The sequence below is a fragment of the Helianthus annuus genome, chromosome 14 (assembly GCF_002127325.2).
Source record: "Helianthus annuus cultivar XRQ/B chromosome 14, HanXRQr2.0-SUNRISE, whole genome shotgun sequence".
In the NCBI taxonomy this organism is placed as follows: Eukaryota; Viridiplantae; Streptophyta; class Magnoliopsida; order Asterales; family Asteraceae; genus Helianthus; species Helianthus annuus.
In genome coordinates this window covers 33,816,608-33,831,488 of record NC_035446.2, presented here as the reverse complement: position 1 = coordinate 33,831,488, position 14,881 = coordinate 33,816,608, and the positions used below count along the sequence as shown (strand labels likewise).

The 14,881-nt window shown below is 36.7% G+C and overlaps 1 protein-coding gene across 1 annotated transcript; it reads right to left on the bottom strand.

Annotated features, from left to right (window-relative positions):
- Positions 1-4,669: 4,669 nt before the first annotated feature.
- LOC110908423 (GDSL esterase/lipase At5g33370) lies at positions 4,670-10,073 on the bottom strand. The gene is made up of 5 exons (XM_022153362.2): positions 9,669-10,073; positions 9,286-9,413; positions 7,811-8,053; positions 6,454-6,706; positions 4,670-5,074 (listed from the first exon to the last, which is right to left on the bottom strand). Exons 1-5 carry the CDS (start codon positions 9,913-9,915, stop codon positions 4,842-4,844), a joined length of 1,104 nt encoding a protein of 367 aa, XP_022009054.1. The 5' UTR covers positions 9,916-10,073; the 3' UTR covers positions 4,670-4,841.
- Positions 10,074-14,881: the final 4,808 nt, after the last annotated feature.

Sequence of the window (14,881 nt, the reverse complement as noted above, 5' to 3'; positions counted from 1 at the left end):
CCTCCACTGCCATCCATCTTATCTTTATAACCACCAAAACCTTTCTTACTAATGTGTAGAACCCCAGCAATAGCTGCAGTCCACCCTTTAGCAACATCTTCATACTTTTATGTAGATCTAAGCTGACTTTGAGCTAGCGCCTCTAAATTAACCCTGTCTAGATTCAGTAGATCCACTTGATCAGTTAATCTGAAACTCACATCATCATCACACACAATTAACACCTGCCCCAATGTCTCATAGAAAGCCCAGAAATGCATGGTCTTCAAGATACCATCTAGAATCTTCTTTACCGACGAAATGGTTTTCTCTTTATCAGTGGGCGACCATTAAACAATCTTCATTCGCTTATTTGTTCTAGGATCTCGTACTCCTAGAGCAGGTTTGACAATGGATTATGTTGTTTTCATAGATGGAAACCCTCTTGCAACCTTTCTCTTAAGCCTTTCGAAAACAAGTATCCTCTACCACCAGTCTTGTCATCAACATATGGAGCATTCGCAAGAATACTTATATCCACCTTCGTCATTGTTTGAAACTGAGCTGGTTTTCGATAGTACTCCACTGGTCCAATCTTCCTCTTAATCCACCACATCTTTCGATCGTGGTCATACCCCCAGCTCACAACCCCTGACCTATTTCCAACTTTATCATAGTGACTTTCACCGACATCCATTTGATGATGAGTAACTTGAACCTCAGGATCAGCAGGATTAAGGTTTTTATTCTTCAGAACCACCAGTTCCCTTTTCTGCTTTAACCTTTTAGCTTTTGCTTTATCCTTTTCTTTATCAACTAATCTACTGAAGTATAGATCCATTGCTGCAACACGCTCAGCATCATCCTTAGAAAACGCTCTCGCTCGATCCTCTTCAGCTTTCTTTTGTCTCTCCGTGTCAGTTGGATCAGCAAACTAGTGACCAAACTTCTTTTCTAACTTCCGATAGATATCATACACAATATTGAACAACAGGCTAACATCGCCTTCTAGCTGATCTATCTACTGGTTCTTCTGAACTATCGTGTCTTCTAACTGAATAATCTTCGCATCTTTATGAATTGAATCTTGTTCAAGAACCACGATCCTCTTCTTCAACTCTCTAACGCTGATAAACTCATCATCATCACTTGAATCGTCAACAAACGGCATCTTCAATGGTTCTTCAGGCCTTTTCCCACTAGAACTACATGGTTCATCACGTATTGCAACAGAAGAACTTCCAATGGCAGCAGTAACTAGGGGTGTTGACACGGTGACCGGGGTTTCAGGTGGAGCAGAAATAGTAACACTAACTGGGATCTCTGAAGAAACTGACTCTTCAACAGAATCCGGATCCACATCCATTCTTGTATCAGCGGTTTCAAAATCAAAATTTGTTTCTATAGCAGTGGCAGTAGCAGTAGTCTCAAACTCGAATGGTGTTTCAGTTGTATCTTTGGCAGTCTCAAAATCAAAATCATACAAACCAACACCATCTTCGACAATCATTGGTTGATCTTGCACTTGTTCAACATATTGGCAATCGCATAGACCAGTTTGATTAGGCTCGTACTGAAAAAGTGTTCCTTAGTCTGCCTGAGAACGAATTTTGATTCCATTGCAATTGTAATTGTATATTAAGGTAGTTGTTTATATTTTGATTTTTTTCTTTGTTTTTAGTTCTTAAAAAAAATTAAAAAAAATTAGAAAAATTCAAAAATACAAAAATAGTGTCTTGCTTTTCTATAAAACTAAAAATCAAAAAATAGAGTGTCTATTTGTTTGTCTTAAAATTAAAGAATGTAACCGTTCTTGAAGATTTGACTGATCATCAAAAGTTGAAGGAATTTAAATTGTGAAATCCGAGTATAAGTACTTGGATCTACCTAGTGTTCATATGGTACTCTCCCTGTTGCATAAGAAATGTTTGCTTATGAATTTCTGAGCTTGTGTAGAACTTGATTTCAATCAAGAAACAAGAGTTGATGAATATTGAGATGCCGTTAGCTGCTGACAAAGCATGAAGCATCACAACAACAAGATGTACCTGAGTCAGAAGAACCGGATACGAAACGCCGTATGACAGTGAAAGTACATTTCAAGAAGTATCGTGAACCTACTTAAAAGAGAGATATCGAACAAGAAATGAGCTGCTGAGAATCCTCCTCTCACATTCTTTTTAACAAGACTTTCAAGCAAAGCTGATCGTGATCCTGATATGAAGCTAACCACAAGAGCTGAAGAAAGAGACCCAGTGCTGAGAGTTCAGAAGTTAAGAACTTCCACAACATCTGCAACATAGCATCAACCATTGACTTCGTTAAAGACGTTGCTGAGTATATGCTATGAAGATAATTTGATGGCATCAGTCGAGGGGGAGATTGTTAGGCTCTAAAGTGTGAGACTAACGCATCAAATTAACATAACGGGCTATGGTTACGAACTGGACCTTACCGGTTTAGTTTATATTAGGTTTTGGACTTTTATAGGTCACTTGGGCCAAGCTTTAGGCCATGTGGGCCAAGCAGGCCCAAGGGGAGCCCATGTGGGAAGTGGGCTTGCCTAGGTATATAAACAAGTTTTCAACTTGTTTTAGGGTTTGAGCCTCATTGTTACACAAATTCTAGAAGTCAGAGAAAGAGAGAGAGGTGATTTGATTGTGAAGAACACTTGTATTAGATGGTTTTTCTAGTCATAGTAATAGAATCGTGTGCAAGTGTTGAAAGGTGTTTTTGGTGTTCTTTGTATTTCTTGTTTTTTAGGTTTTCTTGAATCTTACCAAGTTTGGATTCCACACAAACTTGGTAATTGTTTGATATCATAGTTTGATCCGGTTTTTGGGACTTATATATTTCAATCTATTTGTCAAATTGATCAAAAAAGATCATGAGCTACACCCGAAATCGACATCCACACCCAATTCCATGAAACCTCCTTCAACATGTGACTAATCAAGTCTAATTTCAATATAAAATAAGAAAACAGATTTAAATCTAGAAGGTGGCATGTGAAACATCTATAGTTCATGAAATCATCATCAATTTTAGATTTGTGAATCAAGTTTGAACACCAATAAATCTCCTCATGAAGTGAGATTTTCATCTAGGGTTAGAAAATTACACCTCATGGTGAAGCACACTTGATCATCACAAAAATTCATTCATGCAAGGCTTCTATTGAGAAATCCAGTATCAATTTAACCCATCTCTCCCTCACTCATTTCAGATGTCGCCATTCTCTAACACCCAAAACCAAAATCTATCTTTTTTTATCATAATTCCCCCTATTTTTAACCATTTATGTAACTTTAAAAAATGTCACAAATGGTCCTTGCACTTTCTTTTATTCTTCTACTTAACACATATTGACTAGGTTAATCAACCTAGTTAAATTATTTCATGCAATGGAACTAGTATACACCATATTTAACAAAATGTCAGGTTTGAGGTGTTACACTTCATTATCTGCTACTAGTGAGGGTAGTTTCCGTAAAGGATGGGCTTCATAACATGTTACACTAAATTATTGTTCCACTATCATAGTATCTTTATTTAACACTCTATAGGCTTTGCAATTGAAATACACCTTCATATGCTTTAGAATCAGACTTAAAAAGGTGATTTTTGTGTTGAGTGAATCATTTACATTCAAATACTCTTTGACAGGTGAACTTTACAACAGACGGCTAATTCACACCGGCAAGACGCAGGCCTGCTACCACTCATTACCAGGACTATGTTGTCTTAACCGGGCACACGCCTGGTCGAGAGGGGCGTTACGCTATCCCTAAGAAAATTTCCAACCTCCTGTCACACATGACAGGAGCTGCACCCTCCACAAGAGCCGGACCTTTGGAGTAAATGCACTGTAGTAGAAAACTCGGGTGGGATCAAGGGCCAAACCTGAGTCCTTCTCCATCATTTCTAATACATCAACTAGCTGGCTGGAATGATTTGCTTACATTCAAATACTCTAAAGTGACATTTTTGTGGCTTCATATGATTCATTAATTCGTATGGATCTATTTTATGATTTTTCTTACTAGAACCCTATTAAAGATGTATGTTCTGGTTAATATAAGATCACACCAAAATTCTTTAGTGATTGATTATTTATTTTTCATAGTGCGATTGATTTCTTGAAAGGTTTTGTTTTTCCTTTTTAAGTTTTAACAACCCATAAATTATGTATGCATGTATGTATATGCATCATAGTTATTAAAGGCACTAGGCGCACTTAAGGCGTAAATGTCTTGCCTGGGGCCTAGGCGCAATACGCAAAAAATGCGAGGGCCTGAGAAAAAAACGCACAACGAAAAAAATTTAACATATTTTATGTATTAGAAAATTAATACTATTCTTCAAAAATAAAATAAATAAATAAACAAAAGTTATTATATAACATTTAATATCATCTATTTAGTAGCAAAAGTTCTAAAATATTAGTGTAGAAAAGTACTTTTAGTTAGATAAAAGTAGAAATATACCAGAAATCTTACCGTGATTTAGAGAATTCGGCCGAAAACTCTCCATAATCTAGTAATCTCGCCGGAATTTGCGCTTGAACCATCACTTGGAGGGTTAAAACGCAATTGCCTTGATGTAAGACGCAATTACCTTGCCTTGCCTGATAAATGGGCATTTGCGCAAGAGGCGATGACTTATAAGTACACAACTTTAACTCATCATATTTTCAAGAAACCTGGGAAACTTCCCTTGCTTTATTCACATTATCCTTACACCTTAAACAATAATTCATGCAAGTTTAAAACATAAAAAAGCACACAATACTTGCTTTAAACATAATACATAAAATACAACCTAGGAATGACCATCACTGAGCAAAGCTAAATACAAGGGGATCAAAACTTGGAATCTATGGCCAAGATGGTGCTGAGGTTCATCGGACTCATGTAGTTTTGAGTGCCATCGATCATTTGTTGCACAATGATTCTATTCGCCCTCTCTGAAGGGTGGAAAGCGTCCCAAAATGCATAGACGTCTCTGTTTTGACACAAATTTGACATAGGGGTGCATAATCCGAGTCCATTGTATGGACCTTGTCCACAACATGCTACTTTTGATGTTATAAATCCTGCAAGATTGATAAAATGATCGTTGTTGAATTTCTTGGTGTTTTTCAAAATTACCTTCTTTTATGGTTATTAACCACGTATTTGTATCTAACTCGCTTCTTAATCAATCCATTTTCGTCGTCCACTAACGAAAATTTCTGGATCCATCTTTAATGACCCTAATTTGTAGTTTGATGTACAGTATAGCTTGCTATTTCCAAATGCATAGCTTTTTAAATTAGAGTAGTCTAATGTTTACACAATAAAGTAAAAAACAAACTAAATGAGAAACAAGATGTTCACATGTGATGACAATACAGTTACAAGTGAACCCTTGTTTAGGATTTTTTTTATTTTATTTTTTTAATTTGTCCCAAATATGGTCGAATTTTATCAAAAAAAAAAAAAAAAAAAAAAAGCCACTTGTACCTCAACTTATGCAAGGTTGAGTTACTTGTAAGTTTCTAACCGGTGACCAAGGTTGAGTTACTTGTTATAACACATGAGCATAAATATTAATACCTAGAATGAGATTATTTTAGGTGTATAAACGAATCATACACACTGTAAGGGTGGAGGGTATAGTCAATCACCCTAGGGTGTTTGAGTGAAATCCTACCCAATAATATTATGTCATGTCAACTCCCATTCTACTCCTCGTTTTTACACTCAATCACTAGGTATGGTCAAACACCCCTCGATTAAAAAAAAATAAATAAAAAAACTTGATTGGTCTCTCCTATCTCCTCTCCTCTCAATCACACTCAATCCAATTCGATGAAAGGTCACCAATTTCGACACCCTCTCTCTTGGTCACCGCGCTCCTTCAAACACATGGTATAGTCACCGATTCGGTGACTCTACTCACCGCACAAGTCCCCGAGGGTTATACCCTCTACCGTAACAACATTAAAAAAACACGGCGTGTGTGTATACACACACTTAAATTCAAAAAAAAAAAAAAAAATCTTAATTTTATTTGACTCTTTTTTTAAATAATAAAATTAATAATAACAGTTAATTATGTTTATATAATTGGTGGAACTTATATTAAAAAGTTAGTGGGGTTTTCTTTTGAAACCATTTTAAATTTAAATCTTTATCATTAATTTTTTTCACCTACCGAAATTTAATCACTAAAATAACGAGAGCGACAGTCCATAACACTTCTTACACTCAGTCAGGAAATTCCTATGTATGTTTGATCCAAATATGTATGTGGTTGTGTTAGATGTGTAACCAGAAGCTAACTTATTACCATTTCCACACTAACAAGGACCCATACAGACCCTATACATACAGAAGAGAACTCAAATAAAAGCAAAAAACTAAAAAGATCGTAAGCACGTCAATACTTGGTAAAATATATTTTTTTGAAAGATAGAAGAAGATCTTTTACCGTAAGCTTGAGGATTTGATATGTAATCCATGTGCATTTTCATCGTATTAGCGGCCACGAAAACTTGATCTCCCTTTTCATCATTGAGACTTTTCAACATATCGTTAAGTTGCGGGTTAAACAGGTCGGATGCTCGTTGCAATTCTACTGAGCATTCGCCGGCCCTACTATGTTGTGCCAACTCTGCTGGCACGCACCCCATCGGCCCCGTCCCCATTACCAATACCCTCCTAGCTCCGACATCATACATTTTCTACATTTTTGAAAGAATAAACATGATTCAAGTGTACATATATTAATGGCCCTATAGTATGTTATTTAAAAAAAACTATGATGCTCAATATATGCAACGGAAAAGTCCCTAATAATCAAGGGCCTACATATAAAGCAAGGGGGCGTAGCCGCCTATGAAAAGAAAAATAGTTTTGTTTTTTAACAAAAATCTCAATCGTCCATTTAAAAGTTTGGTTATATCTTCTTATTGCCCCCATTAGAAACAAATCCGAAGTTGCCACCAGGGGCGAAGCTATGAAGGGGCCTGGAGGAGGGGCGTCCGACTACCCGAACTTTTCGCTCAGTAGTGTTATCTATGTACGTTTCGTATAAATTTTTTTAGGTATATACGTTTTTGACCCCACGGTTTTATAAAAAAAATTGGGTATATACTTTTAGGTCCGGTAACTTCTGACCACCCGTGGAAATTTTCAAGCTTTGCCACTGGTCGCCACTGCTATAATTTATATATTAGAAGTTTGCTGATAATACAAAACTTAGACTCATTACTTTATCAAAATGAGGTACTTCATTTGTTATATTAGTTAGTGACTAGTAATTTAGTCAAGCTATGAAAGGAAAAGATTGATGATATGTACACAATAGCATTAATATCCACATGAAGAAACGTAGCCAATTTTAGACCACCCCACCAACCGCTATACACCTTTAATTATTGCTATTGTACGTGATCCACCATAGTCCATTAAAAGCCATGCTCCATAGATATTATTTCATAAAGCAAATATGTTATAGTTGATTTTTCAATATGATATTTTTGTATTACTTATAAGTATATATCTCAATAATCACACTACCTATGTCATTTTCACGTTCTTAAATCGGATTGTCTAATATAAATTATCGTGTAATTATAAAAATATAAATATGTGATTATTATTATTATTATTATTATTATTATTATTATTATTATTATTATTATTATTATTATTATTATTATTATTATTTTGAAATGTTAAGGACACTTAACATTGTACATCGAAAGATGACTCCTTTGAGTCACACACTCGTTAAGTGGCTAATGTGTAGAATGCAAATGCTTACATAAACGAAAAAGAATTACCGAAAGAATGTTTCTGTATTCAGAAACTAGATAGCGAACATAATCTGGGAGAGCAAATTGACGTGATCTTGCAGAGAAAGGAACCAAATAGTAGTTGTTAACAAAGTCGTTTCCACCAAGGGATATGAGTACCATCCCTTCATTGACTACTTGACGAGCTTGATCTGCTCCAATGATGTCTCCAAGTCGAACTTGGTATTGTTCAAGATACTCTAACTGTTCCCATATCCGTATTATATTCAACTGTCCGATATAAACGCGTTTATCAGAACACAACTTAATTCATGATTATTAAGGAGTATAAATAGCAATTTTAATGGACATTAGGTAGGTCATTGCCATATTGTTTCATCAATCTTAAAAGATTATTATTTAAACAATTATTTGCAATCATATTTACTAAATTAGTTATTGGAATACAAATAGCGGCAATAGTGTGTAGGTGGATAAACTAGACTTGTTTGGAGCCTAGCCAATAAAGAGTACCTTGACCCAATAATAAGTGTAACCCTAGTGTGAGAGTGGCTTGTCGTTTTATGTTTTTTTTTTTCCTTTTTTCTCCATCGTTTATGCATTAGTCTTTTCTTTTTTTTTTTTTTTTTTTTTTTTTTTTTTAAGGTGTAACCCAGGCCCGCCCCATTTCTGTTCTAAGGACTATGTTGTCTTAACGGAGCCCACACCTTGGTAGAAATGGGACATAGCTTTACTCGAGAAAATTTCCGACCCCCTGCCACTTGACAGGAGTTGCACCCTTCACACAAATCGACCGTCAGTTGTGACAGAGCGACCCGCTGGAGTAAATGCGTCGTAATAGAAAACTCGGGTTCCCTCAGGCTTGAACCGGAGTCCTAGCCATCCTTGGGTTTGGAATAACCCCAATGCCTCACCTTTGATGGAGGTAGGGATCGAACCTGAGACCACTCACATGACCCAAGTCCTTTCCACCACTCCACCAAAGGGTCATTGGCCGTTTATGCATTAGTCTAGTAACTTGATTTTGCTGTTAGAAAATCATTCAAAATAATCATTATTTTTATCTCATTTTACATATAGATAGTATTCGAGTAGACCTGTTTAACATGAGTTAAACATATGTTTAAAACTAAAATAAATAAATAAAAATTATATATTCATATGATTGACTTGTTTAACCCTTTTATTAAAACCATCAACCCGTTTTCAACTTAATCACACCCATTTACTACATGTCAACTTGTTTACGTCCAACTCGTCAAACCTGTTTAACTTATTTTAATATATGGGTTAAATGAGTCGATTTTGAGTTATACGTACGATATCAGTATCAAATGTAACTAGAATAGGATTGATGTCATTAACACAAACAAATTTTTGAATAGTGTAATTCGGGAAACCTTCCTCTTGTTGAAAGGATACATTAGATCATGAAGCTATAGAAAGATAGCATATTACCTTTTATGCATTAAATAAACGACTAAAGGCGTATGGGGACATACAAATTGAACTCCGGTGTCATTAAGGATTCCAATTCCAGCAGAAGCAAAGTTGGCACCATTTAGAAGCTTGTCTCCTTTTAGCAATGGATTCAGGTATGGCAATGGGGACTCCAATCCCATATGTTCACCTTTAGAAAAATAAAATAAAATTTAATGCCAACGGATCTAAAAATTGCAATGTATTTATCATAAAAACTATACACAACATGGACATTTTTCATAAAAATAACAAAAAAAAAATATATATATATACAAGAAAGAAAAATAAAATACACACATATGTAAAGACTATTCATGTTGTAGTTTTTTTTTTATAAAAGGTGTAACATAAAGTCAAACCGTTAATTATATTTAAAGAGTTTTTGATAATGAGAAAACGCAACTGATCAAGTCTGGGATGTTAAGGCCATTTGAGAAGCGGCCAGTGGGGCGATGAGTGGGATAGTCAATGCCATAGGGTGGCGAGTCGGCTCTGGCAGTGGTGACTAAGAAGTCATTGTTGCCATTGTCGACTAGCGAGTCCCCAAACACAAAGAAAGCCCGAGCCTCAACATGAAGTGGGACACTGACAAATGCCACCACCATCAAAGCCAAGATCACTAAACTTCCAGAAGAAAGTGAACCATCCATTAATCAACAAAACTAAGAACTTTGAATGAGTTTGATCGACAATGGTGTGGATCAACTTCAAAGGATCATGGGTTTTATAGAGGGTATTTGTTGTGCACGATGGCGCAAAATTAAATGATCAATTCCTACCATCACCAGAAAAGGCGCTTCATCGATGCAAGTGAAATCAAATGCGGATGTGTAGAGGAAGTAAGTTTGGGAATTGAGGACTTGCTTGCACTTATTAGGCATTGTGTATTGCAATTGCATTGTTGTCCAAAACTGTGAAAGAGTCAAAGTAATTTATGTGGATTGGTACAATTGCCTAGGATGGAAATAGTCTAGTTTTCATAACCAGTACCAAAGTTGCTATTTCGCCATCGTGTGGTGGCGGACACATGGTGGTGTAGATCCAATTGTTTGGGTGGTATGGAGTCACGGTTGAGGATTTTGTCATGTTTGTGCTCGGTGTTGCGGTATTTGTGTGCAGTCCTAGCTTTTACTTCTAAGCTACGGCAAAATACATAAACATGTCGCCAAATGTGTGTTGTTATTTATTCTATGTGGTACCTTTCAAAAAAAAAAAAAAATTATTCTATGTGGTGCTAAAATTTTTTATTAAATTATTTAGGCAACTTGGATTTTAATAATTAACACTATCACTTATAAATGATGATTCACAAAGCAGTGTGACTAATGACACTTTTAAGTTTTATTTTGGTTGCGAAATACAATCTCACTCTATCCATAAACGACTGACCGCTTTTTATCTTGTTCAAAATGACATTAATTGCTTTAAAGCGACATAAATGAAAATTAGAGGCGTCTTACCTTCAATTCAAGTGGGATTGCCTTAGAACAAAACTGAAAGTTAGAAGTGTCATCGGTTATATTACTAATATGGATTATTATTAGTTAATATGAGTCATAATTTGGATAATCTACTTTTCTAATTTTTGAGAATAAGGGATAATAACATTATGATAATTGCTTTTTTTGAGTTTCGTATTGGCATAACATATTGAATGAAGATTGTATGAATGAGCTATCAATGCATTCATATGTATTTAACTGTACTAGTCATTTACCCAGGTGATGCGTTGGGGGTGGCGATTTATAATAGGATACTCGTTTACCGTTAGTTTATCAGTCGTCTCGTGATATATTGTATGTGAGTGCATATGTCTATTACTTCCGTCAATCACGTATCGTAGCCGGAAAATGATCAAGATAAGGTTTAGTATTGTTAAATATAGGAGATAGTCCATTCGGATGAATGGAAGAGGCCATTCAGACGAATGGGTGTTCACTAGTTATAAGGAGTCCATCCTTAGTGGAACCCTATAAATAGGAGCATGTCTTATTCATTTTAGAACCTTAGAACTTTTAGACTTTGGCTCACTTTGGAGATCTAGAGAGAGAAAGTTCTACACAAGGTGATTCAAGGTGTGGTAATTGTTAGATCATCAATAGAATCATTATTATATTACGTTCTTGTGTCTGATCCACACACGTACACGGATTCCGCACGTGATACGTGTTCTTCACAATCATCGGAATTACGAATTCGATCTGAAAATGCACACACAAGTGGTATCAGAGCGGGAGATCGATTTCACGAATTAGAGATACAAGAATTCGAGTGATTTCATCAGATTCGGAGTTGAAATTTGTCAAATTCGTCATATTTCTTCATCTACTCATTTTCTTAACTTTTTCAACTTTAAAACTCAGATTTACGGAGATTTCATGGTTAAAATCGACTGAATGTTTGATATATTATGCGAAAGTATATTTTTAACAATCCTCTAAAGTTTCATAACAAAATTTAAGGTAATTCGTGGTTAATTTTGTGAAAAACTGAAGTTGTTAGTCGCTGTGAATAGCACCGACCAGCTTCATCCGGTCCAAAAATAACCCATCCGGACCAATCAAGGCCCATCTGTCCGGATAGAAGCCCGTCCGTGAAATTGAAGCTCATCCGATCGGAAAAAGGTGTCTATCTGTCCGATTGAGTATCTATCCATCAGGAACAGGTCCCATCCAGTCTAATCTGCATTTGATATAAGAGAAGTACAATCTTATGAACAATCATCAACAGTTCAACCATAGTTTCAAATCATGATCAATCACATATTCTAGACGTACAATCCTATGAACGAAACCCTAGTTTCCATGTTACATCCAAACAATAATAATCAATGTTCACTCTCTAATCATCAATAGTTTATGTGCAGCAGTTCTAGACCATTGATAATTATCAAGCATACCTCTAGGTTAACTATAGATACTCACACCAAGATCATCCTTACACGAAATCACGTATTGAATAATATTCCAATGAACGAAAATACTGTATTAACCTTGAGACAAGATTAACCAGTGATATTTTACGATTAGAAAGTTTTGCAATGATGGATGAAGTCTGCCGTCAATCGTTTGAGAGAGAGGGAGAGCTAGGGTTTGCAATCTAATAGATTTCGTGAATTATGTGCGTGTATATGTTCAACTAGGTGAACTGATTTGGGCCGACGAAGAATCATTCTTCGTCATATGATAGGGTGAAGAACAATCCACCTTCGTCAAAGATGGGATGCGACGAAGTTCTACTCTTCGCCGAGGAGTGAGAGTGACGAAGGATCATCCTTCGTCGTTGAGGTTAAACATAAATATAACATTACCCAAGATACAAGTTTTCATGCAACATTCAAATGTAACTATACATTAATCATTCTAACAATATGCGCAAGTAAAAACAGCATCATCAAATGAATTGTGGAACATGTAATGCGTAAAAGAAAGGCCTTGAAATCTCGAGTTGTCACATCATCCCCAACTTGAAAGAAATTTCGTCCCGAAATTTGACAAGTAATCCCCCAGCCGCACGATGTCAAATCAGGATGACTGTGGATTTTCCGCAGGTGCCACATCATCCTCAACTTGAAGGGAATTTCGTCCCAAAATTCACCAGTTACATCAGATTTAGATTGGTCAGTTAGGAATAAGTGAGGGTACTTAAGCTTCATCTGATCTTCGCGCTCCCACATGAACTCCGGTCCACGTCTTGAGTTCCAACGAACTCTCACGATCGGGATTCGACTATGCTTACGGACCTTGACTTCCCGATCCATCATTTCGATTGGTTCCTCGACAAACTGCAATTTGTTGTTGATTTTAGTTCTTGAAGTGGTACAACAAGTGTTTCATCGGACAAACACTTCTTTAATTGTGAAACAAGGAATACATCATGAACGTTACCCAACTCAGCAGGTAACTCGAGTTTGTAAGCCACTTTACCGATTCGCTCCAGGATTTTGAATGGCCCAACATAACGTGGATTAAGCTTGCCGCGCTTCCCAAAGCGCACACACCCTTCCAGGGCGAGACTTTCAACATAACGCGATCGCCTACAGCAAACTCCAAGGGTTTCCTACACTTATCAGCATAGCTTTTCTATCGATCACGCACTGCCGCCATACGATTTCTAATCTGGACAATCTTTTCCGAAGTTTCAAGTACAAGTTCAGAACCTGTGATCTGGCTATCTCCCACCTCTGCCCAACAAAGAGGAGAATGACATTTCCGGCCGTACAACGCTTCAAATGGAGCTGCCTGGATGCTAGTGTGGTAATTGTTGTTGTAGGAGAACTCGATCAACGGCAAGTGTTTCTCCCACCATTTCCCAAAATCGATCACACATGCTCGCAGCATGTCTTCAAGTGTTTGGATGGTTCGTTCGCTTTGACCATCTGTCACGGCCCCCGACCCGGTTTGACCCGTTTCAGGAGCCGCGGGACAGGAATCCCGTGGTATTTAATTTAGGCGACAGCGGAAGTCTTTTTAAAACAGGATCTTTTAATAATTCAAACTGCCCGTTTCATAACTTAGGGATAAATTCCCGAAATTTACAATAATGTGATTTCTCAGGGAAATCTTTATTTTCAAAACATGTTCATTTATTTATTTACATTGAGCCACTTTTCTAAGCTAGGAGTGCTCCACGGCACTTTTCTTTGCTCATACCAGATCACCTGAAACATGTTTGAAAAAGGTTTTGTCAGCGGGGAAATACTGAGTGAATCATTCAGTTTACTGAAAACGACACATTTGTTATAATCTACATTATTAAGGGGAATTACAATGTTTCTGATATCAAACCAACTACCCACAGTATTTGTCACTTGACCATCCATTGGCTAGCCCTTTTGTCCAATGGTGTCTGTGACTATGGTCAGATCACCCCTTGGCCACCCGTTTGTCCAAGTGTGATGGGAAATAAGTAATGTATACAAAACCCCACATACCGGCTGTAACTTGGTGATTACATAGACTTAATCACTGTAACTATAACTTTAAAAATAACTTGAAGTTTTGTAAAACAGTTTGATAAAAAGAGAATGACTCACAAACTGTGAGAAAAGAATTTATAAAAGGGGAATGACTCACTTGCAGATTTACGAGCAGAGTATAAGCTTTACTGATTAGCCTTCTAACCTAATTTAAATAACAATGCACACACAAACGGGATTAGTAACTAATTCAGCAGTTACGTCAATTCACGAGATTAAACCCTCACAACTATTATCAAGTGAGATACTTAACAATTCAATGGATTCACAACGAATGACAGAGCATAGTCCGAATTCGAACAGCACTCAAACATTCAAGTTGAAATCACAATGAATAACAAAGTACAAGCTCAATTTGAGCAGCACTCGGACAATCGTTGGATAGTTATAATCGATCGGACGTTGAATCGTAATAGCGATCGAGTTATTACCCTGATTGCGGCAGCACCTCGTGATCGTGTGTGTGTGTGGTGAACTGATTTCAGGATATCTCGACGTTCACAGAAGGTTTGTGCAACGTTTTAACACCTCTGTTCTAATGCCAAGGTCGGCTATTTATAGCAATTTTTGGGACTCCCTTATGGACCGTATGCCCTGACCCTTACGGTCTGTAAGCTAAGCAGTCTAATTATAGGCTG

What these genes read in the sequence shown, in the direction of transcription:
- LOC110908423 (XM_022153362.2), bottom strand. Translation starts at nt 9,915, where the DNA reads ATGGATGGTTCACTTTCTTCTGGAAGTTTAGTGATCTTGGCTTTGATG. An exon ending in TAACATCCCAGACTTGATCA is followed by an intron (nt 9,414 to 9,668) that starts GTTGCGTTTTCT and finishes ATTTTTCTAAAG; the next exon opens with GTGAACATATGGGATTGGAG. An exon ending in AATACAGAAACATTCTTTCG is followed by an intron (nt 6,707 to 7,810) that starts GTAATTCTTTTT and finishes TCAAAAATGTAG; the next exon opens with AAAATGTATGATGTCGGAGC.